The following is a 26,998-nucleotide window of genomic DNA, read 5'->3' as shown; positions in this document are numbered from 1 at the left end:
GCGAGTTCTTGATTGACGGCAGACACTCTGGCGCCGGTCATCTCTTAAAGGGGGAGGGTGGATTTGTTTGCCTGCCACGCCCTGCACACTGCAGCCCTTAACCTAGGCCTGACCACTTCAGCTTCACCTGTACAACATAGAGATAGGAACAGGAGTAGGCCATTCGGCCCTTCGAGCCTGCTCCGCCATTCAATGAGATCATGGCTGATCTTCGTCTGAGATCTTAGCTGATCTTACCAGTTCAGTACCCCGTCCCCGCCTTTTCTCCGTAACCCTTAATCCCCTTAGCCTTCAGAAATATATCCAATTCTCTCTTGAAAATATTTATTGAATTAGCCTTCACAGCCCTCTGTGGCAGGGAATTCCACAGGCTCACCACTCTTTGAGTGAAGAAATTCTTCCTCATCTCTGTTTTAAATGATTTGCCCGCTATTTTTAGACTGTGGCCCCTGGTTCTGTGCTCCCCTGCCATTGGAAACATTCTCTCTGAATTCAGCCTGTCCAGGCCTGCCATAATTTTATATGTTTCGATGAGATCCCCTCTCAATCTTCTAAACTCCAGTGAGTACAAGCCCAAACTATTCAATCTCTCCTCGTAGGTCATTCCCGCCATTCCAGGTATCAGCCTGGTGAATCGCCGCTGCACTCTTTCCATGGCAAGAACATCCTTCCGCAGATGGGGCGACCAAAACTGTACACAATACTCCAGATGCGGTCTCACCAGCACCTTGTACAGCTGTAGTAAGGTATCCCTATTCCTATACTCGAACCCCCTTGATATGAAGGCCAACATACCATTTGCCTTCTTAATCGCCTGTTGCACCTGCATGCTCTCCTTCAGTGACTGGTGCACAAGAACACCCAGGTCCCTCTGCACTTCCCCATCTCCCAATCTATTGCCATTTAGATAATAATCTACCTTCCTGTTTTTACCCCCAAAGTGGATAACCTCGCATTTATCCACATTATAGTGCATCTGCCACGTATCCGCCCATTCCCCCAACCTGTCCAAATCGCACTGTAGCCTCCTGACATCCTCATCAGAGCCCACCCCTCCTCCTAGTTTAGTGTCGTCAGCGAATTTGGAAATATTGCATCCAATTCCCTGATCCAGATCATTTATATATATTGTGAACAGCTGGGGTCCCAGGACAGATCCTTGCGGCACCCCGCTGGTCACTGCCTGCCACTCCGAAAACGAGCCGTTTATTCCAACTCTCTGTTTTCTATCCGCCAGCCAGTTCTCTATCCACGTTAATACTTTGCCCCCAATCCCATGAGCCTTAATTTTGCATGATAATCTTTTGTGTGGAACCTTATCGAAGGCTTTCTGGAAGTCAAGGTACACCACATCCACTGGCTCTCCCCCATCTATTTTACCAGTTACTTCCTCAAAAAATTCCAGCAGATTAGTCAAACACGATTTACCCTTTGTAAATCCATGTTGACTCTGTCCGATCCTTTCCCCATTTGTCAAGTGCTCCGCTATTTTATCCTTAATAATGGACTCTAGCATTTTGCCCACAACCGATGTAAGGCTTACTGGTCTATAATTCCCTGCTTTCTCTCTACCCCCCTTTTTAAATATTGGGGTAACATTAGCTACCCTCCAATCCACGGGTACTGTTCCCGAGTCAATGGAGTTCCGGAAGATGATCCTTAGAGCATCTGCTATCTCCAGGGCCACCTCCTTAAGTACCCTAGGATGTAGTTTATCAGGCCCCGGGGATTTGTCGGCCTTCAGTCCCCTCAACTTACCCAACACCATATCCCTAGAGATACTAATTTCTGTCAGCTCCTCCCTCTCATTAGTCCCTATGTTTGCCGATATTCCTGGGAGGTTATTTGTGTCCTCCTTTGTGAATACAGAACCAAAGTATGAGTTTAATTGGTCTGCCATTTCCTTATTCTCCATTATATATTCTCCCGAATCGGACTGCAAGGGACCGACTTGGGATTTTACCAGTCTTTTCCTCCTGATATACCGATAAAAGCTTTTGCAGTCTGTCTTTATGTTTGCTGCAAGTTTACTTTCGTATTCTATTTTCCCCTTCCTGATTAATCCCTTTGTCCTCTTTTGCTGTATCCTGTACTGCCCCCAATCTTCCGGTCTGGTGCTTTTTTTTGCCAGTTGATATGCCCTTTTTTTTGATTTTATGCTGTCCCTAATTTCCCTCGTTATCCACGGTTGAGCCACCTTTTTAGGTTTATTTTTATGCCAAACCGGTATAAACATGTTCTGGAATTCTTCCATTCTATCTTTGAATGCTTGCCATTGTCTATCCACTGTCAATCCCCCCAGAAACACCACCCAATCAATCTTACCCAATTCCCGTCTCATACCCTCGTAATTCCCTTTATTTAAGTTCTGGACCTTAGTCTCTGATTCAATTTCCTCACTCTCCATCTCGACTGAGAGCTCGATCATATTATGATCGCTCTGACCCAAGGGGCCTCGTACAAGAAGATTGCTGATAAGTCCCTTCTCATTGCACAATACCCAGTCCAAAATGGCCTGATCTCGAGTCGGCTCCTCGACATATTGGTCCAGATAACCGTCCCGAAAACATTCCAGGAATTCCTCCTCCTCAGAATTTTTACTAATTTGGGTAGTCCAATCAATATGTAAATTAAAGTCACCCATGATGACAGCTGTGCTCTTATCGCACGCTTCTCTAATTTCCCTTTTTATGCCTTCCCTCACCTCCATATTACTATTTGGAGGCCTATATATCACACCCACTAACGTTTTCCTCCCCTTGCTATTTCTCATTTCTACCCATACAGATTCCGTTTCATCCGAGTTAATATCCTTCCTTTCCATTGCATTAATCCCCTCCTTTACCAGCAATGCTACCCCACCTCCCCTACCTTTTTGCCGATCCTTCCTAAATATTGTATATCCCTGGATGTTAAGTTCCCAGCCTTGCCCACCCTGCAGCCACGTTTCTGTAATCCCAATCAAATCATACTTGTTTACCTCTATTTCCACAACTAATTCATCCACCTTGTTCCTAATGCTTCTAGCATTAAGATACAAAGCCTTCAGGCTTGCTTTTTTCACACTCTCATTATGAATTAGTTTGGCCCTTTGTGTTTCTCTCCTTTGCTTATTGCTTCTCACCTTTCTACCATCTATTTCTAACTTCATATGACTTCCCTCTTTTCCACTACCTAGGTTCCCATCCCCCTGCCAAATTAGTTTAAATCCTCCCGAACCGCCCTAGAAAATATTACCCCGAGGACATCGGCTCCCTCACAGTTCAGGTGTAGACCGTCCCCTTGGTACAGGTCACTCCTCCCCAAGAACTGGTTCCAATGCCTCAAGAATTTAAATCCCTCTCCCTTGCACCACTGCTCAAGCCACGTATTTAGCTTATCTATCTTACTCTCTCTAAACTTATTAGCTCGTGGCACTGGTAGCAATCCAGAGATTACTACCTTTGAGGTCCTACTTTTCAATTTAGCTCCTAACTCCCTAAATTCAGCTTGTAGGACCTCCTCCCTCTTTTTACCTACATCGTTGGTACCTACATGTACCACGACAACTGGCTGATCCCCCTCCCCCTTCAGAATGCTCTGCACCCGCCTAGGACTATGGAGAAGGCCAGGGAGAGAGCGCAGCACTTCAGCGACGGAGACCTGAGGGTGCTGGTTGGCGGAGTGGAGTGCAGGCGCCATGTTTTGTTCCCAGAAGGTGGCAAGAGGCCGCTGCCCAGCGCCTACCGGAAAGCCTGGAGGGAGGTGTCCAACAGGGTGTCTTCCAACAGCGTGGTTGCCAGGACTCCTGTGCAATGCCGGAAGAAGTTCAACGACCTCATTCAGGTTGTCAGGGTGAGTACCCTTTCCAGTGTCCTCCTCATCCTTGCATGTGCACCTCAGTTTATGGGCAAAGGGACCTGAAAGCCCTAATGGCCAGCCCTCATCCAGCAGCTATGGGACTGGCATGAAAATCAATTGCACATTCAGCACTTTACACACTGTCCAAGCTATTCAACCATGGGAGGCATTGCAGACAAGATCAGGGCTACACACTGCCCAAGCTATTCGACCATGGGAGGCATTGCAGACAAGATCAGGGCTACACACTGTGCAAGCTATTCGACCATGGGAGGCAGTGCAGACAAGATCAGGGCTACACACTGTCCAAGCTATTCAACCATGGGAGGCAGTGCAGACAAGATCAGGGCTACACACTGTACTTAGAGGCCGTCCTTTCTCTTGCAGACCAAGGTTGCGCACAACCGGCACAACCGAACTGACACCGGCGGAGGCCGTCCTGACCTCAAAGAGCTCTCCGACCTCGACCAGCACGTGGAGCGCATTATGGGAGGCCTGCTGATTGGCCCCGTCGCCAGTGGAGATGCCGACCCTGTTCTGGGCACCAATGGTAAGGGCATCACCTTTTGGACCTCTCTCGTTCCACTTGCGCATCAGATCAGCATCCTTTGCCACTGTCCGACCAATGCGGTGAATGGCACCACTCATGCCTCCCTCGCTACCGCCCTGTCCTCACTCTAAAGCTACTCTTGTGCCTTCCTGCTTTCAGATGGTGAATCGCCAGGTGAGGAGGCGGGCCCTCAAGCTGCCACTGTCAGCCCTTCGGAAGACGAGGAGGAGGAAGAGGAAGCCGGCCCATCAGTGCCACCCTCAGCCGCGCCAGCCCATGGCGATGTAGGGGACACGTCTTCCCTGGAGGGGAGCCGGGGGGAAGGGTCGGAGGAGAGTGAAGCTCCGGGGCCCAGCGGCCTGCAGCAACGCGGGAGGGGTGGGGAAGCTCGGCGGACTTCTCCCCAGAGGGTGAGTGCGGCCTCCAGTCCTGCGACGGTGAGCGCAGAGGAGGTGCGCCTCCTAGAGGAAATGGCCATCCAGGCTGAGCACAGGCACACTGAGCTCATGGCTGCAGTGGCAAGGATGCCTGACTCCATAGAGTCACTGGCAAGCAGTGTGCAGGAATTCGGGGCAGCACAGGCCAGGAGTCTGCAACAATTCAGTGCAGCACAGGCCAGGAGGCTGGAACTATTCAGTGCAGCACAGGCCAGGAGTCTGCAGGACATCGCGGCAGCACAGGCCAGGAGTCTGCAGGACTTCGCAGCAGCACAGTCGGCTTCTAGCCAAGTGCTCAGTCGTGCCGTCCATTCACTGGCTGGTGTCATGCGGACACAGACCAGGGCCACACGGGCACTAACTGCTGCCACCCTCGCTGGATCAGCCAGGCATCGCCAGGGCACTCGCCGTGCAGCAGCAGCCCAGCAGTCTGTCCTTCAGCTGTTTGCTGCGCATGCTGCAGTGCTGGCCCGTGCGAGTGCCAATGTGTCAGGCGACCAGCGAGCACCTGCGATCTGCCAGGTTGCCACCATTCCTGCAGCCGACACTGCCACTCCGCCATTGCAGCTGCCACGAGCTGCTGGACAGACTGCTGCCGCCCAGCCAGAGTTGGAGCAGTCAGCAGCCGGCCACTCCAAGGCCAGAGCTGGTGCAGGCCGGCCCCCAAGGGCATCTGCCGTCTCACCATCTGCCCCTCAGCAGCCTTCCCCCAGCCTTGCTGCAGCCACTGGGCTCCCATTGAGGAGGAGCAGCAGGGCGGGCAGGGGCCAGGCAAGGATGCGCAAGGCATCGCCCTCGCAGGGCAAAAAGTAGAGGCATGCACAAATGCCTGGTGCTTGTTGTAAGGCCGACACTGGTGCAGTTGTTTTTGTGTAAGGCCGAGACTGGTGTCTTTATTTCTTTATGTAAGGCTGAGACTGGTGTCTTTCTTTCTTTTTGTAAGGCCGAGACTGGTAGTTTTGTGTTTTTGGAGGGGACTTCTCCACATGAGCATGTAATGTGGGAAGGGCAGAGGTTTTCAATAAATTATTGTTGTTAAATTGCAGTGTGCATGGTTTTTTGGTTAAGTCCTGGTTGCCCTGCTCGGCTGAGGGCTTGTGGAGCGGCTACATTCATCTGCTGACATTGGCACAAGCCAGTCCCTGAGAGGGGGCCTAGAACCGATGTTCAATAAGCCGGCGACGGGCGGCCCTTGCACTTTGTACCTCCCTCCTGTGCTGGTCCTCCTCCTCCTCCTCCTCCTCCTCAGGTGGTCCTCCAATCTGTGGTGGCAGTGGCTGAGTCCTGCGGATAGCCAGGTTGTGCAGCATGCAGCAAACGACCACGAAATGGGAGACTCGCTCCGGCGAATACTGTAGGGCTCCACCGGAACGATCCAGACAGTGGAACCGTTGCTTCAGGACGCCGATTGTTTGTTCAATGATGTTCCTGGTCGCTTGATGGCTCTCGTTGTATCTCTCTTCAGCAGGGGTGCTGGGCGCATGGAGCGGGGTCATCAGCCAGGTACACAAAGGATAGCCTTTGTCCCCGATAAGCCATCCGCGTGGGTGAGGCTGGGCCTGGAACATGTCTGCCACAGAAGTCTGTCGCAGGATGAAGGCATCGTGGCTGCTGCCTGGAAAGCGGGCATTGACAGCTAGGATGAGCTGCCTGTGGTCACACACCAGCTGGACGTTGAGCGAATGGTAGCCCTTCCGGTTGCGGTAATCCTCGGCATTCTCCAGAGGTGCCCGCAAAGCCACATGCGTGCAGTCAATGGCGCCCTGCACCATGGGGAAGCCCGCGAATGCTGCAAAGCCCATTGCACGCTGTTGCTGCTTGGCAAGGGCCATGGAGAAGGAGATGAACTGACGTCTCCTTTTGAAAAGGGCATTGGTGACCTGGCGGATGCAGCAATGCACGGCGAACTGGGAGATGTTGGCAATGTCCCCAGTAGCAGATTGGAAGGAGCCGGTGGCATAGAAGTTGAGAGCCACCGTCACCTTCACTGCCACCGACAGAGACATCCTGCTCCTCAGCTGTGGCTGCAGATCACCGCCAAGCAGCTGGCAGATCTCTGTGACCACGTCCCTTCTGAATCGCAACCTCCGAACACACTGCTCCTCAGACATGTTGAGATAGGAGAACTGCTGGTGGTATAGCCTGGGTGGGTAAGGCCTCCTTTGCCGACGCCTGTTGCCCCCTCTCCGTCTAGCCAGGGCTGCCACTCTCTCACGGCGTCTGTGAGCCCTTTGGATGTAATTGAGAAAGCCTGCGTTGACACCCATTGCAGCCCCCATAATATGCTGGCAAACAATGAGATGTCAATGAAGGCAAAGACTACTGGAAATCTGTGGCCTGAAGCCAGAAGTACCTGTCCGAGTGTTGGGCCAAAGCAGAAAGCTATCTACCTTGGTCTCTCTCCAAAGATCCGTTTCGCAAGAGGGAGTGCTGCGAAATGGCAGCCTTTTATATTGCAGGAGGAGTGCCCTTTAATTTGCGCCCCCCGCGCCCTGCATCGGCTGAGCACCGTTCCACTTAACAGTCGCTAGGGCCGCCAGGCGCACAATGGGGCATTGCCACTGAAGTTCCGGTTGGGGGCGCACAAAGGGCGTTGCACGAGGAAATGACGTCATGATCTGCGTGCGCAAAGACTTTGCGCCGCCGCTAAATCTCTAGTGAAGTTGGGGCGAGGCGCAGTTCTCGCTGCGCCCGGGCGCTACCCGCCTAGCGCCCGACATCTACTCCTCCTAAGGCGCTAACGGCTGGCGCAACCAACTGAATTTCTAGGCCCTTGTGTCAAGTGACCTCGAGGTAACTCAATAATTTTTTTACATTTTTTTCATAATCTGATGATTTTCACTGCGGACCCTATAATTTTTAAAAATTCATTCTTAGGATGTGGGCATCACTGGCAAAGTTGGCATGTGTTGCCAATCCGAGTTACCCTCGAGAAGGTAATGATTGACCTTCTTAAACTGCTGGTAGTGGTTTGATACATTTAAATGCCTTGCTAGGCCACTTCAGAGGGCAGTTAAGAACCAGCCATGTTGGTGTGGGACCAGAATCTCACATATGAGCCAGACTGGCTAAGGACGGCAGGTTTACAACAATCCGCCAGATTCATGGTCACTTTTACTGATACCAGCTTTTTACTTTCAGATTTTTCAAAACTGAATTCAAATTCTCAAACTGCCACGGTTCTCTGGATTAGCCCAGGCTTCTGGGTTACTAGTCCAGTAACATAACCACTCTACTATTGTACCCTTAATAATTGGTGGTGTATATACTTGCACTTATCAAAGTGAGAGATGTTAAACTCAGGCCTGGAGCATTTCCTACTTTTGGCATCCAATATCAGCATCCAGAACTTCCAGGTAAATGTAGCACTGGTCAGGGAAAGAAAGAACTCGCATTTATAAACGGCTGTTCTTGACCCCAGGACATCCCAAAACACTTTACAGCCAATGAAACGTGGTCACTATTGTAATGTAGGAAACACAGCAGCCAATTTGCACATAGGTTGAGGGATAAATGTTAGTGAGGATACCTCCTCATCTCTGCTTTAAAATAGTGGCATGGGATCTTTTATGTCCCTTTGAGAGAGCAGACTAGGCTTCAGTTTATCGTCTCACCAAAAAGGCAGCACATTTGACAGCGGAGTACTGTACTGCAGTACCAGCTTGGGGTTTTATGCTCAAGTCTCACTTGAACCCACAACCTTCTGACTCAGAGGCGAGAGGGCTACCCCTGAACCACGGGTGACACCTTGGTAGGCTAAATCTCCTTCTACTCGATCCTCAACATCAGAAAGTCACCCTTTACTGTACCAATACAAGATTTCAGTTGCCCAGACTACCCAACCTTATGGGCTGTCACAGTGAGACTGGCAGAGTGAAATGGGGGCAGTTTTGTGATTTAGATTCCAGACTATATGGAATTGGGTTGAAGTATGGTTAAACTCATTCCACATTTTACAAGTGTTAGAGAGAGAGAGAGAGAGAGAGAGTGATTTATTCAATTCCACCCTAGCAGTGAATGGATATGACTCATGACATCACCCAGGCCTGCTGCATGTTTTCCATTTTACGCTAAGTTTGGTTGAGAATACTACTTTTTTAGACGAATGTTGTGTTATTATATAAAATTATAAATAATATTATATGATGACAGGTGCACTCACATAATCGCTGAATAAACGCCACCATCGAGCTAGGGGCTGGCACACAGTGCTGTGTACACAAAAGATGTTGTTCAGGGCATTTGTTGCTTGGCAACCCCATAAAACTATGGATGCGTAAAATGCACATATATATGAAAGACTTGCATTTATATGGCATTTATATGGCATCTAGCATGACCTCAGGGCATTCCAAAGTGCTTTATAGCTAATGAAGTATTTTTGAAGCATAGTCTCTGTTGAAATGTAGGAAACACAGCAATCAAATTGCACACAGCAAGAACCCACAAACAGCAATGAGATAAATGACCAGATAATCTGTTTTAGGTGTTGGTTGAGAGATAAATTTTGGCCAGGACACCAAGAGAACTCCCCTGTGAACAGTGCTATGGGATCTTCTGCATCTACCAGAGGGCAGACGGAGGCTCAGTTCAATGTCTTATCCATAAGATGACACCTCCGACGTACCAACCTGTGCTATATGCCTTGGTATGGGACAATGGAGCAAAGGGTTATGAGTACAATCTGGTGGGGCACAAGAAAGCATTACTTTTAGCTAGCTCCTTTTATCTCTCAGCTTCCTTTATTTTCAGTTTTTGCAATTTCTCATTTCCTTTCCAAGCTTTATTTCCCCTGGGATTTTGGTTCTGCAGTTCCTCTTTTAAGACTTCCTTCCTCGCACTTTAATCCTCTTCAGTCCTCGGGTCATACTTTCCTCCTGGTAGTTTTTTTTTGTTCTTCATCACTCATGACCTGCAAGCAAAATCACATTTTGAGACATGTGATCCAGGAGAATTCAGCATCTAATCGTGATACAGCTTGTGCAATGAAAAGAATACCAATGTCTTGTGCCTCGCTTTCATTGCGAGGCCGCAGGCTGGGATCCGAGTGAAAAAAGTGCAGAAAAGGAGCAGACAGCTAATGAGACACCAAACTATGCAAAGATGTCAAAATGTTAATTAATCCAGCAGCACCGTGCGCAGTTCGGAAGAACGATTCAACAAACTTTGAGGTGAACCTGTTTCATCATCTGGACATACAGGTTGACTATCCCTTATCCGAAAACCTTGGGACCAGCTGTGTTTCGGTAATTTTCAGATTTCAGAAGGTATTATTTCAGGCTGGGAAACTCTGAACATTAAATTAATTTGGTAATTAGTATTTGTATTTAATATACATTTTAAAAGTTCAGGCTACCTCTTGCGACTGTTCCGTGTCTCATTCCCCTTCCTGCTTCTCTGTGCTGCCGCTCCCAGTCTGTTTACAGTTCCCCCTGCTCCGTATCTGAATTCCTTGACCTAGCGGGGGTCTGGGGCTCGACTGCCGCCGCCAGTTGTGGGAAAGCCGGATATCGGCTGACTCCTACACTAAGCTGGCCTGCAAATCAGGTCAGAAAAGCATCGGCCGCGTCGGGTCATGTTTGGTGCCACTCGGGTTATGTCGTGCGCACGACTTACGCTCCACAAAAAAACTTTCGGTTTTCAGAAGTGCGGATAAAGGATAGTCTACCTGTACTAATACTAATGTTATATTGAAATATGGGCAGATGTTTGATCAGGAAGGACAACTCTTGAGTATTAAACAGAGGTAGCGATCATGGCTGTATGCCACGGAAGGAATTTCAATGACTCCGAAGACAATGAAGGCAAACAAACCATGAGTGTTACTCTGCAGTCGCAGCACTGGACATGCGTGGATGAGGGAAAGTGTAATTGTGCCTGTAATGACAACAGTTCTACATATGGATAAATGTGCTTGTTTACTCGTATCGTGCTATCTGTTCTCTTCACAGAGGAAGTAAAACCCAGTCGTACTGTACATGAATCGGAAGAGGAGCACCTAACCATCACTGCCCACACTGGACTCCTCAGCTATGCTATTTACCATCTTGGACACCCCAGCCCTTTAAGTCTGCCTCCTATCTTCATTTTTTTTGTGCTACTAGTGCTGCTCAGATGCCAGCCTGCAAGGCAATCCTACAGTAAGCAAGGAAGTTATGCCAAACCTTTATAAAATCACTCAGCTGGAATAGTGTGTCCAAATCTAGGCACCACATTTTAGGAAGATGTCAAGGCCTTGGAGAGGGTGTAGAGGAGATTTACCAAAAAGATACCAGGTATCAGAGACTTCAGTTATGTGGAAAGAATGGAGAAGCTGAGATTGCTTTCCTTAGAGCAGAGAAGGTTAAGGGGAGATTTAATAGTGGCGTTTAAAATTATGAAGGGTTTTGATAGAGTGAATAAAGAGAAACTGTTTCCACTGACAGGAGGGTCTGTACCCAGAGGACACAGAATTAAGATAGTTGGCAAAAGAACCAGGTGGGGGGAGATCAGGAGAAATTATTTTATGCAGCAAGTTGCTATGGTCTGGAGTGCACTGGTGGTGGAAGCAGATTCAATAGTAACTTTAAAAAGGGAACTGGATATATACTGTACCTGAAAAGGAACATTTTGCAGGGTTATGGGGAAGAGCAGGGGAGTGGGACTAATTGATAGCTCTTTCAGAGAGCCGGCACAGGCAGGATGGGCCAAATGGCCTCTTTCTGTGCTGTAAAATTCTATAATTCTAGTACTTACATCCAAGTTAATTTAGTGCCTTCCTCCCCAGGCTGGGAATCTGGATTTATTCGATGAATCTCCTTTACAGACAAAGAAAGAGACATAAATAGACACACAACGACCCACTCCACAAACACTGAGGCACCATGGGACTCATACACACACACACTGGCTGTGTGGGGAGGTTTTTGCTCTACGGAGCATTCTACTCTTCTGCAGCACATTGCAGGGGCCAACAAAGTCTCCAATCCCTCCATCTCTGTCCCAGCCAGGCAAGGGTGAGTAGTGGGAGAGGAATGCTAACGTACAAGAACATCTGGAGAGATGGGGAAACAGAACAAGATTTTTGAAAATTGAGAAGGGCTCCCATGACAGTTGAGTTTGCTGCTGTACTGAGGCACAGAGCAGACCAATCCCAGGTTTGATTCCCAGTCTACGTTGATCACAGGCAGGATGTTACTGGGACATTATAATTGGCCAAGAGCTTTTGGGAAAGGGAGGAGGAACTAATAGTTGGTGATCCTGACTGCCATCTAGTAAGCCATGCAGGAAGGTGCATGTGCATGGGTATCCAGTGATACGAACATACGAAAGTGACGGGCAGGGAAAGACCAGCTGGTCCATCAAGCCTGCCCCACACTCATGCTGCCTGGGGCATCACGATTAGATACTTCCCCCCTACCATCCTCCCCCATCCGCCCCATGGCCACGTAATCTCCTGGGAGAGGCAAAAAAATTGAAAAGAAAATTCAGTGCCAAAAGAGGAAAAAAAAGTCAGGAAATTCCTCTCCGACTCCCACAGGCAATAGAAACCAGACCAGGAACTCACATTGACCATGCTTATGCTAACTATTAATCCACTTACCTTCTATATGATGCAATCTCTGCCCCAGCCAAGAACAGGTATCGCTTGCTTTAGAAGGCGTGCGGAGAGTCAGAAGAAGCTGCACAAGCTGACAACGCATCCCAGAGGCTCTGGAAAAAGAGCCACCTAACAGCTAGCCAATTCCTACTGTTACGTAGTTTAAATGCATGTCCCCTGGTCCTCCCCAATCCATCAAACTGAAATAATGGTGACAAGATCAGACCTGGTTACCATATCCACCCCCTTGTGGCTCAATATCCTGCCATCACTTAAGGGTACATTATTGATCCTGCATACCAAAGGGTGAAGCCCCTACTCAAAGGGCACATGGATTAGGGATGGGCCTACAACATCTTGACCCACAGTTCCTCTGGCTAAGCACTGAGCTTACCACATACCGACTAGGCTCACACACAATAACCACTTGAACAAGGTACCAAAGTGTGGCTTGTGCCTGTGGAGGTTCACCCAAAAACAAGTCAACACCATATGTGGGGGGGGGGGGGGAGGAAGAGTAACAGTTAATGAGATGAAGTCCAATTGGAAGAGGTCGCTGTGAAAAGTTTAGGAGCAAATCAGTTCATGCTTTTACTCTGGAAATTTTCCTCCCGCCCCCTCGGCAATCTCATTTTCATTCGAAACATAAACTTCAAACAACCTGGCAAAAGTAAAAGCAGGTGTCGATCCAAGTGGCATCCCATGGGAATTCAGCTTTTTACATGTAAAATCAAACGTGTTCCTCACACTTGGAATTTTACTACTCTAGCTTTAAACACATTGGGCTGAATTTCCAGGCCTCCCGTCTGGCGGACACAGGACGGCAGCGCCCCGAAACTGGTGGGCAATGACTGACCTGCCGCCCCGTCCCCACTGCTGTTGTGCGGCAATGTTCAAACCCGAGTCTGCTGCTGGGCGGCCGGGGAGCCACATCCCTCCCCGGAGTCAGGCGCTAGAGGGGCTGAATGTTTTACTCCTGTCCCTAGATTAGGCGGAAATTGGTGTTCGGTGTACAAAGGCCTCTGATTGCCATATTTTGGGCTGAACCAGGCGGAGCGCGCGCCGTTCCCACTCCGACCGCTGCCATAGAATCAATCTGGCTCCTTCCCTCCCCAGAGATTGCGGCCAGCCACCATCCCACAGATCTACTGGCTCGGGGGCCGACTGGGCTGCCCAATATTACCGACCCATCTGCGGCCGCAGTCCGTCGGCCCAATGCGAATAATCGGCCAGCCGCACAAACTCAGCTCGGGGGAACCCACCCCCAGTGAGTGGTAGAAGAGGCCTCTCTAGTATGAGACACCTTAAATACGCACTAACTGATCTCCCATCGAGCCCAGTGGTGACGATTAGCTGCTAAGTATTGAACTCAATGTGTTCTCATTGCTGATCAGGTGTGGGGAGGTGTCTATTTTGGGGAGGTGGTCTAAATAGACACCTCCCCAGATCAATTAGAGGTCAACTGTTGAGGGTAAGTTTCTATAGATTGGCAGCTCCTTGTAAATCTCGGGCTCCTGCAACTGGGGAGAGGCCAGGTTCAGAAGATCAGCAGGAAGATGACTGGCTGTCTTTTTTTTTCTGTTTTGACCTCTGGCGTCCGTCTGAAATGCAAAGGATGCATACTAGATACAATAATAAATAAATATATATTGGTTGCTATCCAGTGTATGCAGACATTTGGTAGAGGAAGCTCACAGGAATAGCAGCAGTGCAGAGCAATTAGCCTGGGGGAGTGGGGCTCACCTTTTACATGGTGGGGTGTAGAGTAAAGCCAGCCAGGATCCAGGGTTGGGTGGGGACAGTGATGCAAGCATTGGACCAGCATAACTTTGAGGTAGAGCCAAGAGACCATGGCTGGGAGCCTTGGAGAACGGGATCAGCATTTTAAATGGAGCCAGTGGTCAGGTGAGACTTTTTATTGAATACTAGTGATACCATCCTGGGTCTGTGGCTGACAGAGCAGCAGATATTGGCCCAGGGCAGCCTCATTGTGGGCCGAAGCTGGGCGCAGGCTACGGGGTCGTGGTCTGGGGTCATAGACAGCGAGGCGCTAATTTTTACACTTTTTAAAAATTACATTAGAGTTTTAAGATTTACATTACAATAATACTCACAACTGTAGTAGGGGGTGGTCTTACAGAGACAACTAAATCAAATTAGCATCGAAAGACCTATTGGAGCGCCATCTACTGGTGTTACGGGTAAATGTAACCGGTAAGTGTAACAGGCAAGTGTGGACATTTTAACATTGGAATTCCTATTGGAAATGTTTATATAGTAGGTTTCAATGGAGTGTGTGATATATGTAAGAATTTTATATATTTTATATAAGCAAATATATATAGAAGGAATACTCAGAAGTTACAACGCAGAATCATAGATAAATACATATATACAGACAGACAGATCTAAATCGATCCATCTGTAACCTTGTGCTATATTGCAAAAGTAGGCTTGCATAAAAAAAGGGTTGAAATGCCAGAGGAAAGCCTTAACTGATGATTAATTAAAGGCCAGGTGTGAAAGGTTTGTGCAGAGTTACACAGGGAGAGCGATAATCGGTAAGAGTGAAGCTGGAGTCAGTGGGGGCGAAATTGGGTGCCTTTGCGCCTCCCATTAGTGCACCCCCAGGGGGTGCACACTGGGTGCAAATGGCTTTGTAACTGGGCGTGGAGCTGACATTGACTCCTGCCATATTCGGCGGGAGTTTTGCAGCGGCGCTACGGCGTTGTGCCCCGATCTCCTTCGCCAGGAGATCGTGACGTCATCGGTGTACGTAGCGCCCTGAATCTGAAATTGACTTCTGCCCCCCTGCAGCAGCACTGGTCGGAAACACCGACAGAGCAGGAGGCGTGCATCGGGCGGGCGGCTGCTTCAGGGACGATGATTAAAGGCCAGGTGGCCAAGGAAAGTAAAAAAATAACTTACCTTCCAGTTTTTTTCGCAGGTTCCTGCCTGTGATCGATCAGCCCGTGCACTCTGCTTGAGTGCCGGGCTGATCGCGTGGGATCGCGGCTGCCTTGGTGGTCCAGGTAGGTACATTTCAAATGGCAGAGCCTGCAGCGATGGCCCTTTAAGGGAGGGAAGGAGCCTTTGAATGCGGCAGCGCTGCATGTCCCAGTGTGCAGTGCTGCTGAAGTCTCTGCCCCGCCTGCTGCCTGTTGCGCTCCAAGAAGGAAGCGGAGCATTTGATTTAGTGCTCCACTTCCTTCCTGGAACGCAAAACCAAATTTTTTAAAAGTTTAGAAACGTTAGCGCCTGGTGCTAATTTTCTCAATTTTTAAAAGTTAGCGCCACAAACGGGGCTATAACGAATTTCTCCCCCAGTGACTTTAAGGCAAGCTAAAATGTCAAAAGTATCAGCAGCCCTGCCTGCCCTCTCAGGTGGATGTAAAAGATCCCTTGGCATTATTTGAAGAAGATTCCTGGTCAACATTGATCCCTCAACCTACATCACAAAAAGCAGATTATCTGGTCATTTACTTCTTGCTGTTTGTGGGACCTTGCTGTTTGCAAATTGGCTGTCATGTTTCCTACATTACAACACTTCAAAAGGACTTCATTGGCTGTAAAGTGCTTTGGGACGTCCTGAAGTTGTGAAAGGGGCTATACAAAGTTCGTTCATTCTTTTATTCACTCTAACAGTAGCTCTCTCCTTCATTCTGTCCAGCGCTCTTTTATTCACTTACAACAACAATAACTTGAATTTATATAGCGCTTTTAATGTAGTAAAACTTCCCAAGGTGCTTCACAGGAGAGTTATCAGACAAAATTTGACACTGAGTCACATAAGAAGATAGGTGACCAAAAGGTAGGTCAACAAGGTAGGTTTTATGGAGCGTCAGAGAGACGGAGAGGTTTGGGGAGGAAATTCCAGAGCTTGGGGCCTAGACAGCTGAAGGCATGGCAGCCATTAGAGGGGCGTAGGAAATTAGGGATGCACAAGAGGCCAGAATTGGAGGAATGCAGAGTTCTCAGAGGATTGTAGGGCTGGAGGAGGTTACAGAGATGGGATGGGAGGAGGTTTCAGATGGGATGGGGCGAGGTCATGGAGGGATTTGAACATAAAGATGAGAATTTTTAAATCGAGGCGTTGCTGGACCAGAAGCCAATGTAGGTCAATGAGCACAGAGGTGATGGGTGAATGGGACTTGGTGCGAGTCAGGATACGGGCAGGTGCGAGTCCGGATACGGGCAGGTGCCAGTCAGGATACGGGCAGGTGCCAGTCAGGATACGGGCCGGTGCCAGTCCGGATACGGGCAGGTGCCAGTCCGGATACGGGCAGGTGCCAGTCCGGATACGGGCAGGTGCCAGTCCGGATACGGGCAGGTGCCAGTCCGGATACGGGCAGGTGCCAGTCAGGATACGGGCAGCAGAGTTTTGGAAGAGCTCAAGTTTCCGGATGGTGGGAGATGGGAGGCCAGCCAGGAGAGTGTTGGAATAGTCGACTCTGGAAGTAACAAAAGTATGGATGGGGATTTCAGCAGCAGATGAGCTGAGATGGGGGCAGAGTCAAGCAATATCACGGAGCTGGAAGTAGGTGGTCCTGGTGATGGCGAGGATATAGGGTTCAGGTCAAATAGGACTCCAACGTTGTGAACAGTCAGGTTCAGCCTGAAACAGTGGCTAGGGAGGAGGATGGAATTGTTGGTTAGGGAACAGAGTTTGTGGCACTCTACCTCATTCCCTATATTCTACACTTTCTCATTCACTTTTTCCCCATGGCCTCACAGTCACTCTATCCTGTGCTCTCTCAATCACTCTGTACCATGCTTTCTCATTCTCTCGACTGACTCTATCCGAAAATGTAATTCATTCTATCGCATGCTTTGACTTATTGTTGTCATTCGCTATATCAAATCACTCTCATTCACTCTATCTCATTCTTTCATTCACACAATGCCATACTCCCTCATTCACTGTCCATTCTCTTTCATTCAGCATATCCCATGATCTTTCATCACTCTATCCAATGTTTTGTAATTCATTCTATTCCATTCTCTCCTTCACTCTATTCCATGCTATCTCATTCACTTTCTCTCACGTTGCCATCAACCTTTGTCTGATTCCAGTGATCGATCTTTGTCTGATTCCAGTGATCGACCTTTGTCTGATTCCAGTGATCGACCTTTGTCTGATTCCAGCAATCAGCGTCTGTCTCTCTGTCTGATTCCATCTAGCTGTCTCTGTCTGTCTTTCTGATTCCTGCTATCTACCTCTGCTTCTCAAATTCTAGCTCTGTCTGATTCCAGCAAGCGTTGTGCATCTCTCATTCCAGCTCCCTCTCTGATTCCAGCTCCCTCTCTGATTCCAGCTCCCTCTCTTATTCCAGCTCCCTCTCTTATTCCAGCTCCCTCTCTGATTCCAGCTCCCTCTCTTATTCCAGCTCCCTCTTATTCCAGCTCCCTCTCTGATTCCAGCTCCCTCTCTTATTCCAGCTCCCTCTCTTATTCCAGCTCCCTCTCTGATTCCAGCTCCCTCTCTGATTCCAGCTCCCTCTCTGATTCCAGCTCTCTCCATTTGATCCAAGGTTCCCCTCCCTGCTCTCCGACTCCAGCTCTCTCCCTCGCAGTCCAACTCCAGCTTGCTCACTCTCTCTGTCTGATACCAGCTCTACCTAATTCCACACTCTGAGTCCAGCTCTCCACCTCCAGTTCTATCTCCCTCTCTGTCTCAATCTAGATCGCTCCCCCTCTGTCTAATTCCAGCACTGTTTAATTCAAGTGCTCTCTCTCTTGTCTGATTCCAGCTTACACTCCCTCTGTGTAACTCCATCTCTTTATATATGCCTAATTCTAATTCTCTCCCTCTATCTGATTCTGTCTCTCTCCCTCTGTTTGTTTCTAGCTATCCCCCTCTGTCTAATTCTAGCTCTCCCTTTCTGTAATTCCTGCTCTCTCTCCTAATTCTAGCTCTCCCTCTCTATGTCTAATCCAGCTCTCCCTCTCCCTAATTCCAGCTCTCCGTCTCTGTCTCTAATTCCAGCTCTCCCACTGTCTCCCCAGCCCCCTTCTCTGTCCCATTCTGATTCCAGCTCACTGCATCTCTCTGTCCAATTTAATCTCTCTCTCTGTGTCGGGTCCCAGCCTGATTGCAGCTCTCTCTCTCTCTCTCTCTGTCAGACGCTATACAACCCCCCACTCCCCCTCCCTCTCTCTGACTCCAGCTCCACCCTGCCCCTGCTCCGCTTGTTGTGGTGCTTGCTAGCTAAGCGGGGAGGCGGACCGGCCAACGCGCCTGCGCCGGGCTCTGGGGCTCAATTCGGCTGCTCTATAAGAAGGCGCCGCGATCGCGAAACTCACCAGAAACTAACCTCAATACGAAACGAGATGGTCAGCTTTCGAGCCGGTACAGCAAAATGCTGGATGGACACTGCTCTCTGGGATGGCAACTCTTCGCTGTTATAGTCCTTCTGACCATCGGCAACACCACTGCCTATTTCGGGTACGTCCTGAAAACTCTCAACTTTGTTTTCAAACTTTCAAAAACATTTTTCTAAACTTTTTTTCAAACTTTCAAAACGTCTTTTCAAACTTTCGCCGAGTATTTTTTTTGAAACTTTCTCAGGAAAAGTTTTTTTTTTCAAAACTTTCCCATAATTTTTAATTTCATTTTTTTGTGTGTTTTTGTTTTCTTGTAACAGAAAAGAGAATGCATATTAGCGAGTTTTTAAATGAGTTGGGTGCGCCTCTCTGTTCTCAAGTCTCTGGGAAATTGAAACAGCCCTGCACAGGTTGCTGTGTGTAACTCCGATTTTAATATTTCTCTTATCCCGAGTGCGGTCTGATCGCTCTTGTACGGATCACTTACAGAATTTGACTTGATTCATTAAAAAGAAAGATTGTCTCATGATCCTATCTGAACGTGTCTCTCCCTGTTTCTCTCTCAGGATTTATTGTGTTATGTCGCGTGTCATCGCTTAATGCAATGATCTACATTCTGTCCTTTTGTAAAGTGCAATGCTGTACTAGTGTAGGGGGAGGAGAGGGATTCCACTTTCCTGTGAATTATACCCCGACCTCTTATTTATGTGTGTATATATACATATATATTATCCAGTGAGCTACCACTTAACACTTGCTGACTTTTATATTTTTTTATTTTCCCCCGCCCACCAAGATTTAAACGCCTGCTCAACCTGCTAAACATGAGAATAGTAAAGCAACAGTTGGGAGGGCAGAATTGTGTATGTGTAAATGAAATATTAGATCGCGGTTTATGTCAAACTGGGTTAGACTCTGAGTCTGGAACTCATCTTTTTACAGCTTCAACTTATGCAGACAGTCTTTTCCCTGAGACCTCCCTCCCCTTTTCGTGGGACCATTTGTATTTTGGAAGCAGCTTTACAGTTACCAGCTATAACAACACCAGCCAGCACATGCTGTTTTACAGAAAAAACTGTGTGGAATCATATTTTTCTTAAAAAGAAAAGATCGTGGATTTAATCTCGGGGAACCCTCCAACTTTCACTGGCCTCATGATTATCAGGGTGTGAAGTGAGACTGGGATCAGTTTATCGGATGAGGGGAAACATAAAAATAAAATGGAAAAGGTGCGGTCCATACTATTCTCAGGAAATAATGAAGATAATGAAATTAAAATAATTAGCGATTTAAAAACACAACACTTTTTAAAAAGGGCAAGGAATGGGTGAAGTTTGTTGAAGTTGGAAATTGACCTTGTTATGACCCAGGGAGTTCTCTCATGTTTTTATTTGTTAGGTAAAATTATCTATGCAATAAATAAATAAAATTGGACAGATCTGATTTTTTTCCCCCCAGACCCCTCGTCCCTGACCCCTCGTCCCTTAATCCAAGTTTAATCCAGGTGCCCTGCCTGTCTGAACTGGGTGCAAAATGAAACGATTTTATAATTAGGAAACGTCTCCAAACTACCGTGAAATATAAAGGCAAAAAAAAATTCCCAATATAATGTTGAACAATTTAAAAAGCAAAATCAAAGGTGCTCATCTATAAAACTGTGCTTCGGAAATAGTGCAGTCAGATAGTTGGTTAACACAGAAACACAGAAACACCACAGTGCAGATAGAGGCCATTTCGGCCCATCGAGCCTGCACCGACACATATCCCACCCGATCCCTGTAACCCCTACACCAACACATATCCCACCCTGTCCCCGTAACCCCACGTATTTTAAGGTGCACCTGTCTTAAAGGGACACTGGCCCCGTTTTGCCGAGCTGACTTTCTGGCTGCGATGTGAAGACACCAGTTAGTTGCCTTACAAAAAGGAGCGGCTGCTTTGCAGAAAGGTCATTGTATTGCCTGTCTTGTGAGGTTAAGATCGAAATTGCCGTGAGGCTCGGAATTTACTGTTGGTGTCGTTAGTGGACGGACACTTTTTCTAATGGCAGTTTAGGGACATTCCCTAATCGTAATGTCTTTTTATTTTTGCACCCCGCCCCTCCCTGACTAAAGGGTCAGGGGCTCAAAGGAAGTTTGTGTTGAAATTCTGCTCTCTGCTATTTTAGCGCAGGTGGGAATCTATAATGGGTTAACACCTTCGTTAAAATGGAAAATATCCCAGGACCATTAACCTTCATCCACTAATATCGCCAACTAAATTAAATTGGAGATAAATAGGCTGTCATCAAACCATCACCATCATCATTATTCATCACCAATCATTGCCTTCATCAATGTCACCAACTCTCATTTCTAGGTGTGTGTTGGTGCCATTGTAACCCCAGTCGAAGCTCAATGACTGTTATTCCTAGTAAAACCACAAAGGCTTTTACAATTTCTCTGGAAATAGGAAACTGAGATCTTCCTGCTGTGGCTACAAATTGACCAGACACACATTCATTCCATTGTTCTTCACTGAGATTTCTGTTCAATTAGAAAAGGACAGTTTCCCTTTAAATCTTCAAGGTTTGCCCCCTTAATGATTAATTAAAGAAATCTTCAGTGTTCTGAATCTTCATCGCAGGCGATGGGTGATTGTTGCCCCTTCCTCCCAGGATGGCCCACGCAACATGAGTATTCACTTTGATGCGAGATGAATCCTTCACTCCCTCTGTAGCTGAGTGTTTGTTTCTTTGGCCCACCAGCAAGCCAAATCCTGAAGCTCAGTTCTAAGGATTGAAAAAAGTCTTTGCCATGTTCTGCAGACCCCACCCCTGAGCCTGCCTACCCCCGCCCCTCAGCAAGACCCTTGAGATCTAACACCATGCTCTGCCAGGAGCTCTTTGTGAATCTGCTCCACACGTGGCAAAAGACCTCCACTCTCTCCCTCGTATCCTAGGGATACTGCAGAATCTTTGCTCTTTCTCTCTCTCTCTCGCTGCAGGCTACAGATCCGTTCAGTTCCTGTGAAAGATGTTGACCTTTCTCCCCATACCATAATCCACTCTCTCACTCTTCCCCTCTGGTTTCTGTAGTGCATGTTGTCAATTTCTCGGTCACCCAAGCCTTCATTTTTCGGGGCGGAGTGAGGCCACTGCTTCTCAGCCTCTGTTGGCTATTCCAGGTTCCGAAGAAGTAAATGGATATTAGTAGCATTAGATTTTGTAGATTGCGAGTTCCAAGCCCTAGAACTGAATACAGTCTTACTCATTTTTGGAGATGTAGTTCTCATCATGTAAATAAATTAGTGCCTTTCATGACCTCAGGTCATCCCAAAGCATTTTACAGCCAATGAAGTACTTTCGAAGTGTAGTCACTGTTGTAATATAGGAAACACGGCAACCAAATTATGCACAACAAGGTCTCTCAAACAGCAATGTGATAATGACCAAATAATCTGTTTTAGTGATGTTGGTTGAAGGATAAATATTGGCCAGGACACCTGGGGAGAACTCCCCTGCTCCTCTTCCAGTAGTGCCATGGGATTGTTTTACATCCACCTGAGGGGGCATCACTCTTGCCTCTGAGTAAGAAGGCTGTGGATTCAAGTCCTAACAGAGACTTGAGCTCAAAATCCAGGCTGACACTCCAGTGCAGTACTGAGGGACTGCTGCACTGTCGGGAGGTGCCATCTTTCAGTTAAACCGAGACCCTGTCTGCCCTCAGGTAGATGTAAAAGATCTCAGACCACTATTTTGAAGAAGAGCAGGGGAGTTCTCCCTGATGTTCTGGCTAATATTTATCCTTCAACCAGCATCTAAAACAGATTATCAGATCATTATCTCTCTCTTGTGGGACCTTGCTGTGTGTAAATTGGCTGCTGTGTTTGCTACATTATAATAGTGACTACAATTCAAAAGTACTTAATTGGCTGTAAAGTGCATTGGGATGTCTCGGGTCATGAAAGGTGCTATATAAATGCAAGTCTTTCTTTTCTTTCACTTTTCTTTGTCATAGTGAAAGAGGAGGTAGTGGAGATACTGGATGAGATAAGAATTGATAAAGAGGAGGTACTGGAAAGGCTGTCTGAACTTAAAGTTAATAAGTCACCAGGACCAGATGGGATGCATCCTAGGCTGCTGAGGGAGGTTAAGGAGGAAATCGCGGAGGTACTCACCATAATCTTCCAATCCTCCTGGGATACAGGGGTGGTGACAGAGGACTGGAGAATTGCACATGTTACACCCTTGTCCAAAAAGGGGTGAAAGCAACTACAGGCCAGTCAGTTTAATCTCGGTAGCGGGGAAGCTTTTAGAAATGAAAATAAAGGACAAAAGTTAACAGTCACTTGGACAAGTGTGAATTAATTAAGGCAAGCCAGCATGGATTTGTTAAAGGCAGATTGTGTTTAACTAACTTCATTGAGTTTTTTGATGAGGTAACAGAGAGGGTTGATGAGGGCAATGCGGTTGATGTGGTGTATATGGACTTCCAAAAGGCATTTGATAAAGTGCCACATAATTAGGCTTGCCAACAAAGTTGAAGCCCATGGAATAAAAGGGACAGTGGCAGCATGGATACGAAATTGGCTAAGTGACAGGAAACAGAGTAGTGGTGAACGGTTGTTTTTCAGACTAGAGGAAGGTCTACAGTGGTGTTCCCCAGGGGTCGGTACTAGGACCACTGATTTTCTTGATATATATTAATGACTTGGACTTGGGAGTACAGAGCACAGTTTCAAAATTTGCAGATGATACAAAATTTGGAAGTATAGTGAGGAGGATAGTAATAGACTCAAGAGGACATAGACAGGCTGGTGAAATGGGCGGACACGTGGCAGATGAAATTTAACGCAGAAAAGTGTGAAGTGATACATTTTGGTAGGAAGAATGAGGAGAGGCAGTATAAACTAAAGGGTACAATTCTAAAGGGGGTGCAAGGACAGAGACACCTGGGGGTATATGTGCACAAATTGTTGATGGTGGCAGGGCAGGTTGAGAAAGCGCTTAAAAAAACATATGGAATACTGGGCTTCATAAATAGAGGTATTGAGTACAAAAGCATGGAAATTATGATGAACCTGTATAAAACACTGGTTCGGCCTCAACTGGAGTATTGTGTCCATTTCTGGGCACCGCACATTAGGAAGGATGTGAAGGCCTTGGAGAGGGTGCAGAAAAGATTTACGAGAATGATTCCATGAATGAGGGACTTCAGTTATGTGGATAGACTGGAGAAGCTGGGATGGTTCTCCTTAGAGCAGAGAAGATTGAGAGGAGATTTGATAGAGGTTTTCAAAATCATGAGGGGGTCTAGACAGAATAGATGGAGAGAAACTCTTCTCATTGGCGGAAGGGTCGAGAACCAGAGGACACAGATTCAAGGTGATTGGCAAAAGAACCAAAGGTGACGTAAGAAAAAACTTTTTTATGCAGCGAGTGGTTAGGATCTGGAATGCACTGCCTGAAAGGGTGGTGGAAGCAGACTCAATCACAGCTTTCAAAAGGGAGTTGGAGGGCTACGGGGAAAGGGTGGGGGAGTGGGACTAGCTGAAGTGCTCTTGCAGAGAGCTGGGACATGCCAAATGGCCTCTTTCTGTGCTGTAACCATTCTATAATTCTATGATTCTAAGGCCAATTGCACCTCCACCCTAGGTGAGATCAGCTACCTCAGCACAGACCATCAGACTGTAAGCTCACTGCCACACCAGACAGTGGGTTTACAGCTGCATGGCTGAGTTCGCCCTTCCTCTCTCAGTAAGCTCGCTGTGTAACGATATTTAACAGAAAGTCTTGCTGTTACGTCTCTCTCCATGTTTTTATCTCAATCTGAGATTGCAACTTGTGTCGGGGCATGACTCCAAAAAACAGTGCTCAGGTACATCTTATCCAACTGGCCATTCTTCACATAGAACCCTTGACAATGGGTCTATTCAACCATGGGGGTCATCACAACTTGCGCTACTCTTATCTTTGCCCTACATTTCAACTTGCTCACGTTTCAACAGGTCTCATTGGGTCAGGAGCAGCTGATTTTATTTTTTCTCTAAGCCCCGTCCCTCAGGGTCTCTTGACACAACTTCGAATCTCCTGCTATCTGTGTTTAAAAAAAAAAATCATTTTTGTTTGAAGAATCGGGCCGTCGTTTTAGGCGCAGTAATGCCTTTAATTGCTGACGTGAGTCTCGGGCCATTTTAACTTCTGGGGCTGTATTTTTCAATATGCCAGGCCCAACTGCCTACCAAATCCAGCGTCAGGAGGCGGCGAGTGTGGCGGGAGGCCGCTGCTGGGGATCCATGGTAGGTGAAAGAGGGGAAGTGGGTGCACTGCCATGCGATCGCGCGTATGCCTGTGCAGGGAAGGCCCAAGGATTCCTTGTGTGGCCTGGAGGAGCACTCCTGCTCCCTCCCCAAGGTAATCTTTTTAACACAAATAAATAAAGGAGGTACCCGCACAGAGAGAGGCAAACAGACACACGCTACAGAGCGACACACATGGACACACATAGGCACATTTACATGCACAGAGACACACATAGACACACTCGCACACTCAAAGCAACACACACAGCCACACTCTCTCAAAGCGACACGCTAGCAGAGAGAGACACGCTAGCAGAGAAACACGCTAACAGAACGACACGCAGAGAGACACAGACACGCTGACACACACACCGGCACGCAGAGAGAGACAGACACGCTCACACACACACCGGCACGCAGAGAGAGACAGACACGCTCACACACACACACCGGCACGCAGAGAGAGACAGACACGCTCACACACACACCGGCACGCAGAGAGAGGCAGACACGCTCACACACACACCGGCACGCAGAGAGAGACAGACACGCTCACACACAGAGCGACACGCAGAGAGAGGCAGACACGCTCACACACACACCGGCACGCAGAGAGAGGCAGACACGCTCACACACACACCGGCACGCAGAGAGAGGCAGACACGCTCACACACACACCGGCACACAGAGAGAGACAGACACGCTCACACACACACACCGGCACGCAGAGAGACCCAGACACGCTCACACACAGAGCGACACGCAGAGAGACCCAGACGCTCACGCAGAGAGACCCAGACACGCTCACAGACACGCTCACACACAGTGGCACGCAGAGCAACACAGACACGCAGAGAGACACAGACATGCTCACACACACACAGTGACACAGACACACACATACAGAGCGGCATGCAGAGAGAGACACAATAGACACAGTCACATACATAGACACGGTCACACATACAGAGCGACACATGCAGACACACATAAACACTCTCACACACAGCAACACGCACAGAGACACACGCAGACACGCGCACACACACTACTTAGGGTGGTGGCTTTGGTTGCCAGCTACAGCAACGTTGATTCTGTGTGAAGGTTCAGGTCAACACTCCCCGCCTACAACAGAATACAAAAATCATTTCCTGCAGGATATTTGAAGTATTGCTTTGCATCCCTCCGTGACTGATTACAGGTCTTTGAGGAGCTGGCATATATTCAGTGCTGCCTCTCACCACTCTCTTTCCACCACCGCCCCCCCACCCCCAACCTTCCCCACTCCCTGTACAACTGTATGGGAAGTGGCTCAGGATTCATATATTATCCTAGGATTCCACAGGAGGATACACCACAGGAAATTGTGAGAAAGGAAGGTTGTAACTATAGTAGTGCAGCAGGGGAGCCGGCAGTAATCTGAAGCGTGTATCCATACCAAGCCCCCCCTCACCTGCTCCTCCTCAGCCTAACATTCCCTGGGACTAGAGTGTGGATGCCAACTTCAGGGACATTGTCATTGTTACCCAGTCCGATGTTTGTTTTTTAAAAAATAAAGCTGGGTGAGGGAGAAGGACAGTGTTTCCAAACGACTGCTGCCAAGATGGGGTGGTGGGTGGGGGGAGGGGGAGCTGGAATAAACTGCATTCGCCGCGAAGGCTCATGAGATACAGTCGCTTGCAGGGAGCATTTACCAAAGTTTGGGGTGGGGCCAGTGAGTAATTGGGGAGGAAATTGGTTTTAACTGCCCTGTATTAGAGTGACATGACGTGATGTGTTGGCGCACTGATGCTGTGACATGGGGTCCTGGGTTGATGAATTTTTTTTGCAGCTCTCTTTCCCTCCCGCCGCCCCCGCCCCCGCCCCCGTCCCCAGCCCCAGCCCCTTGTTAACTCATGTTGGACTACAGGCCCACCAGTGCTCCTGCTCCCACGGTACCTCATCCGAGTGGCCATTCTACGTGTGTGAACCATGGCGGTGAGTAGC

General features: G+C 48.1%; 1 protein-coding gene and 1 long non-coding RNA gene across 2 annotated transcripts in view; one reads left to right on the top strand and one right to left on the bottom strand.

The window, feature by feature from the left end:
* Nucleotides 1-8,603: 8,603 nt before the first annotated feature.
* LOC147114678 (uncharacterized) lies at nucleotides 8,604-13,872 on the bottom strand. The gene is made up of 3 exons (XR_015078915.1): nucleotides 12,410-13,872; nucleotides 11,563-11,624; nucleotides 8,604-9,739 (listed from the first exon to the last, which is right to left on the bottom strand). It is a non-coding gene; the product is annotated as an uncharacterized LOC147114678 (long non-coding RNA).
* A 4,736-nt stretch (nucleotides 13,873-18,608) lies between these two features.
* Nucleotides 18,609-26,998, top strand: part of wnt9a (wingless-type MMTV integration site family, member 9A) — a 75,989-nt gene continuing 67,599 nt past the window's right edge. The window contains exon 1 of the mRNA XM_085992100.1: nucleotides 18,609-18,851. Coding sequence (XP_085848226.1) covers nucleotides 18,766-18,851 — 86 coding nt within the window. The 5' untranslated portion in view covers nucleotides 18,609-18,765. The remainder of the gene's footprint in view (nucleotides 18,852-26,998) is intronic.

The sequence above is a fragment of the Somniosus microcephalus genome, chromosome 7 (genome assembly GCF_052327205.1).
Source record: "Somniosus microcephalus isolate GS21.2 chromosome 7, FLI_Smic_1.0, whole genome shotgun sequence".
Lineage (NCBI taxonomy): Eukaryota > Metazoa > Chordata > Chondrichthyes > Squaliformes > Somniosidae > Somniosus > Somniosus microcephalus.
Note: the sequence above shows the minus strand (reverse complement) of the source record. Positions and strands in the feature narration are given on the sequence as shown.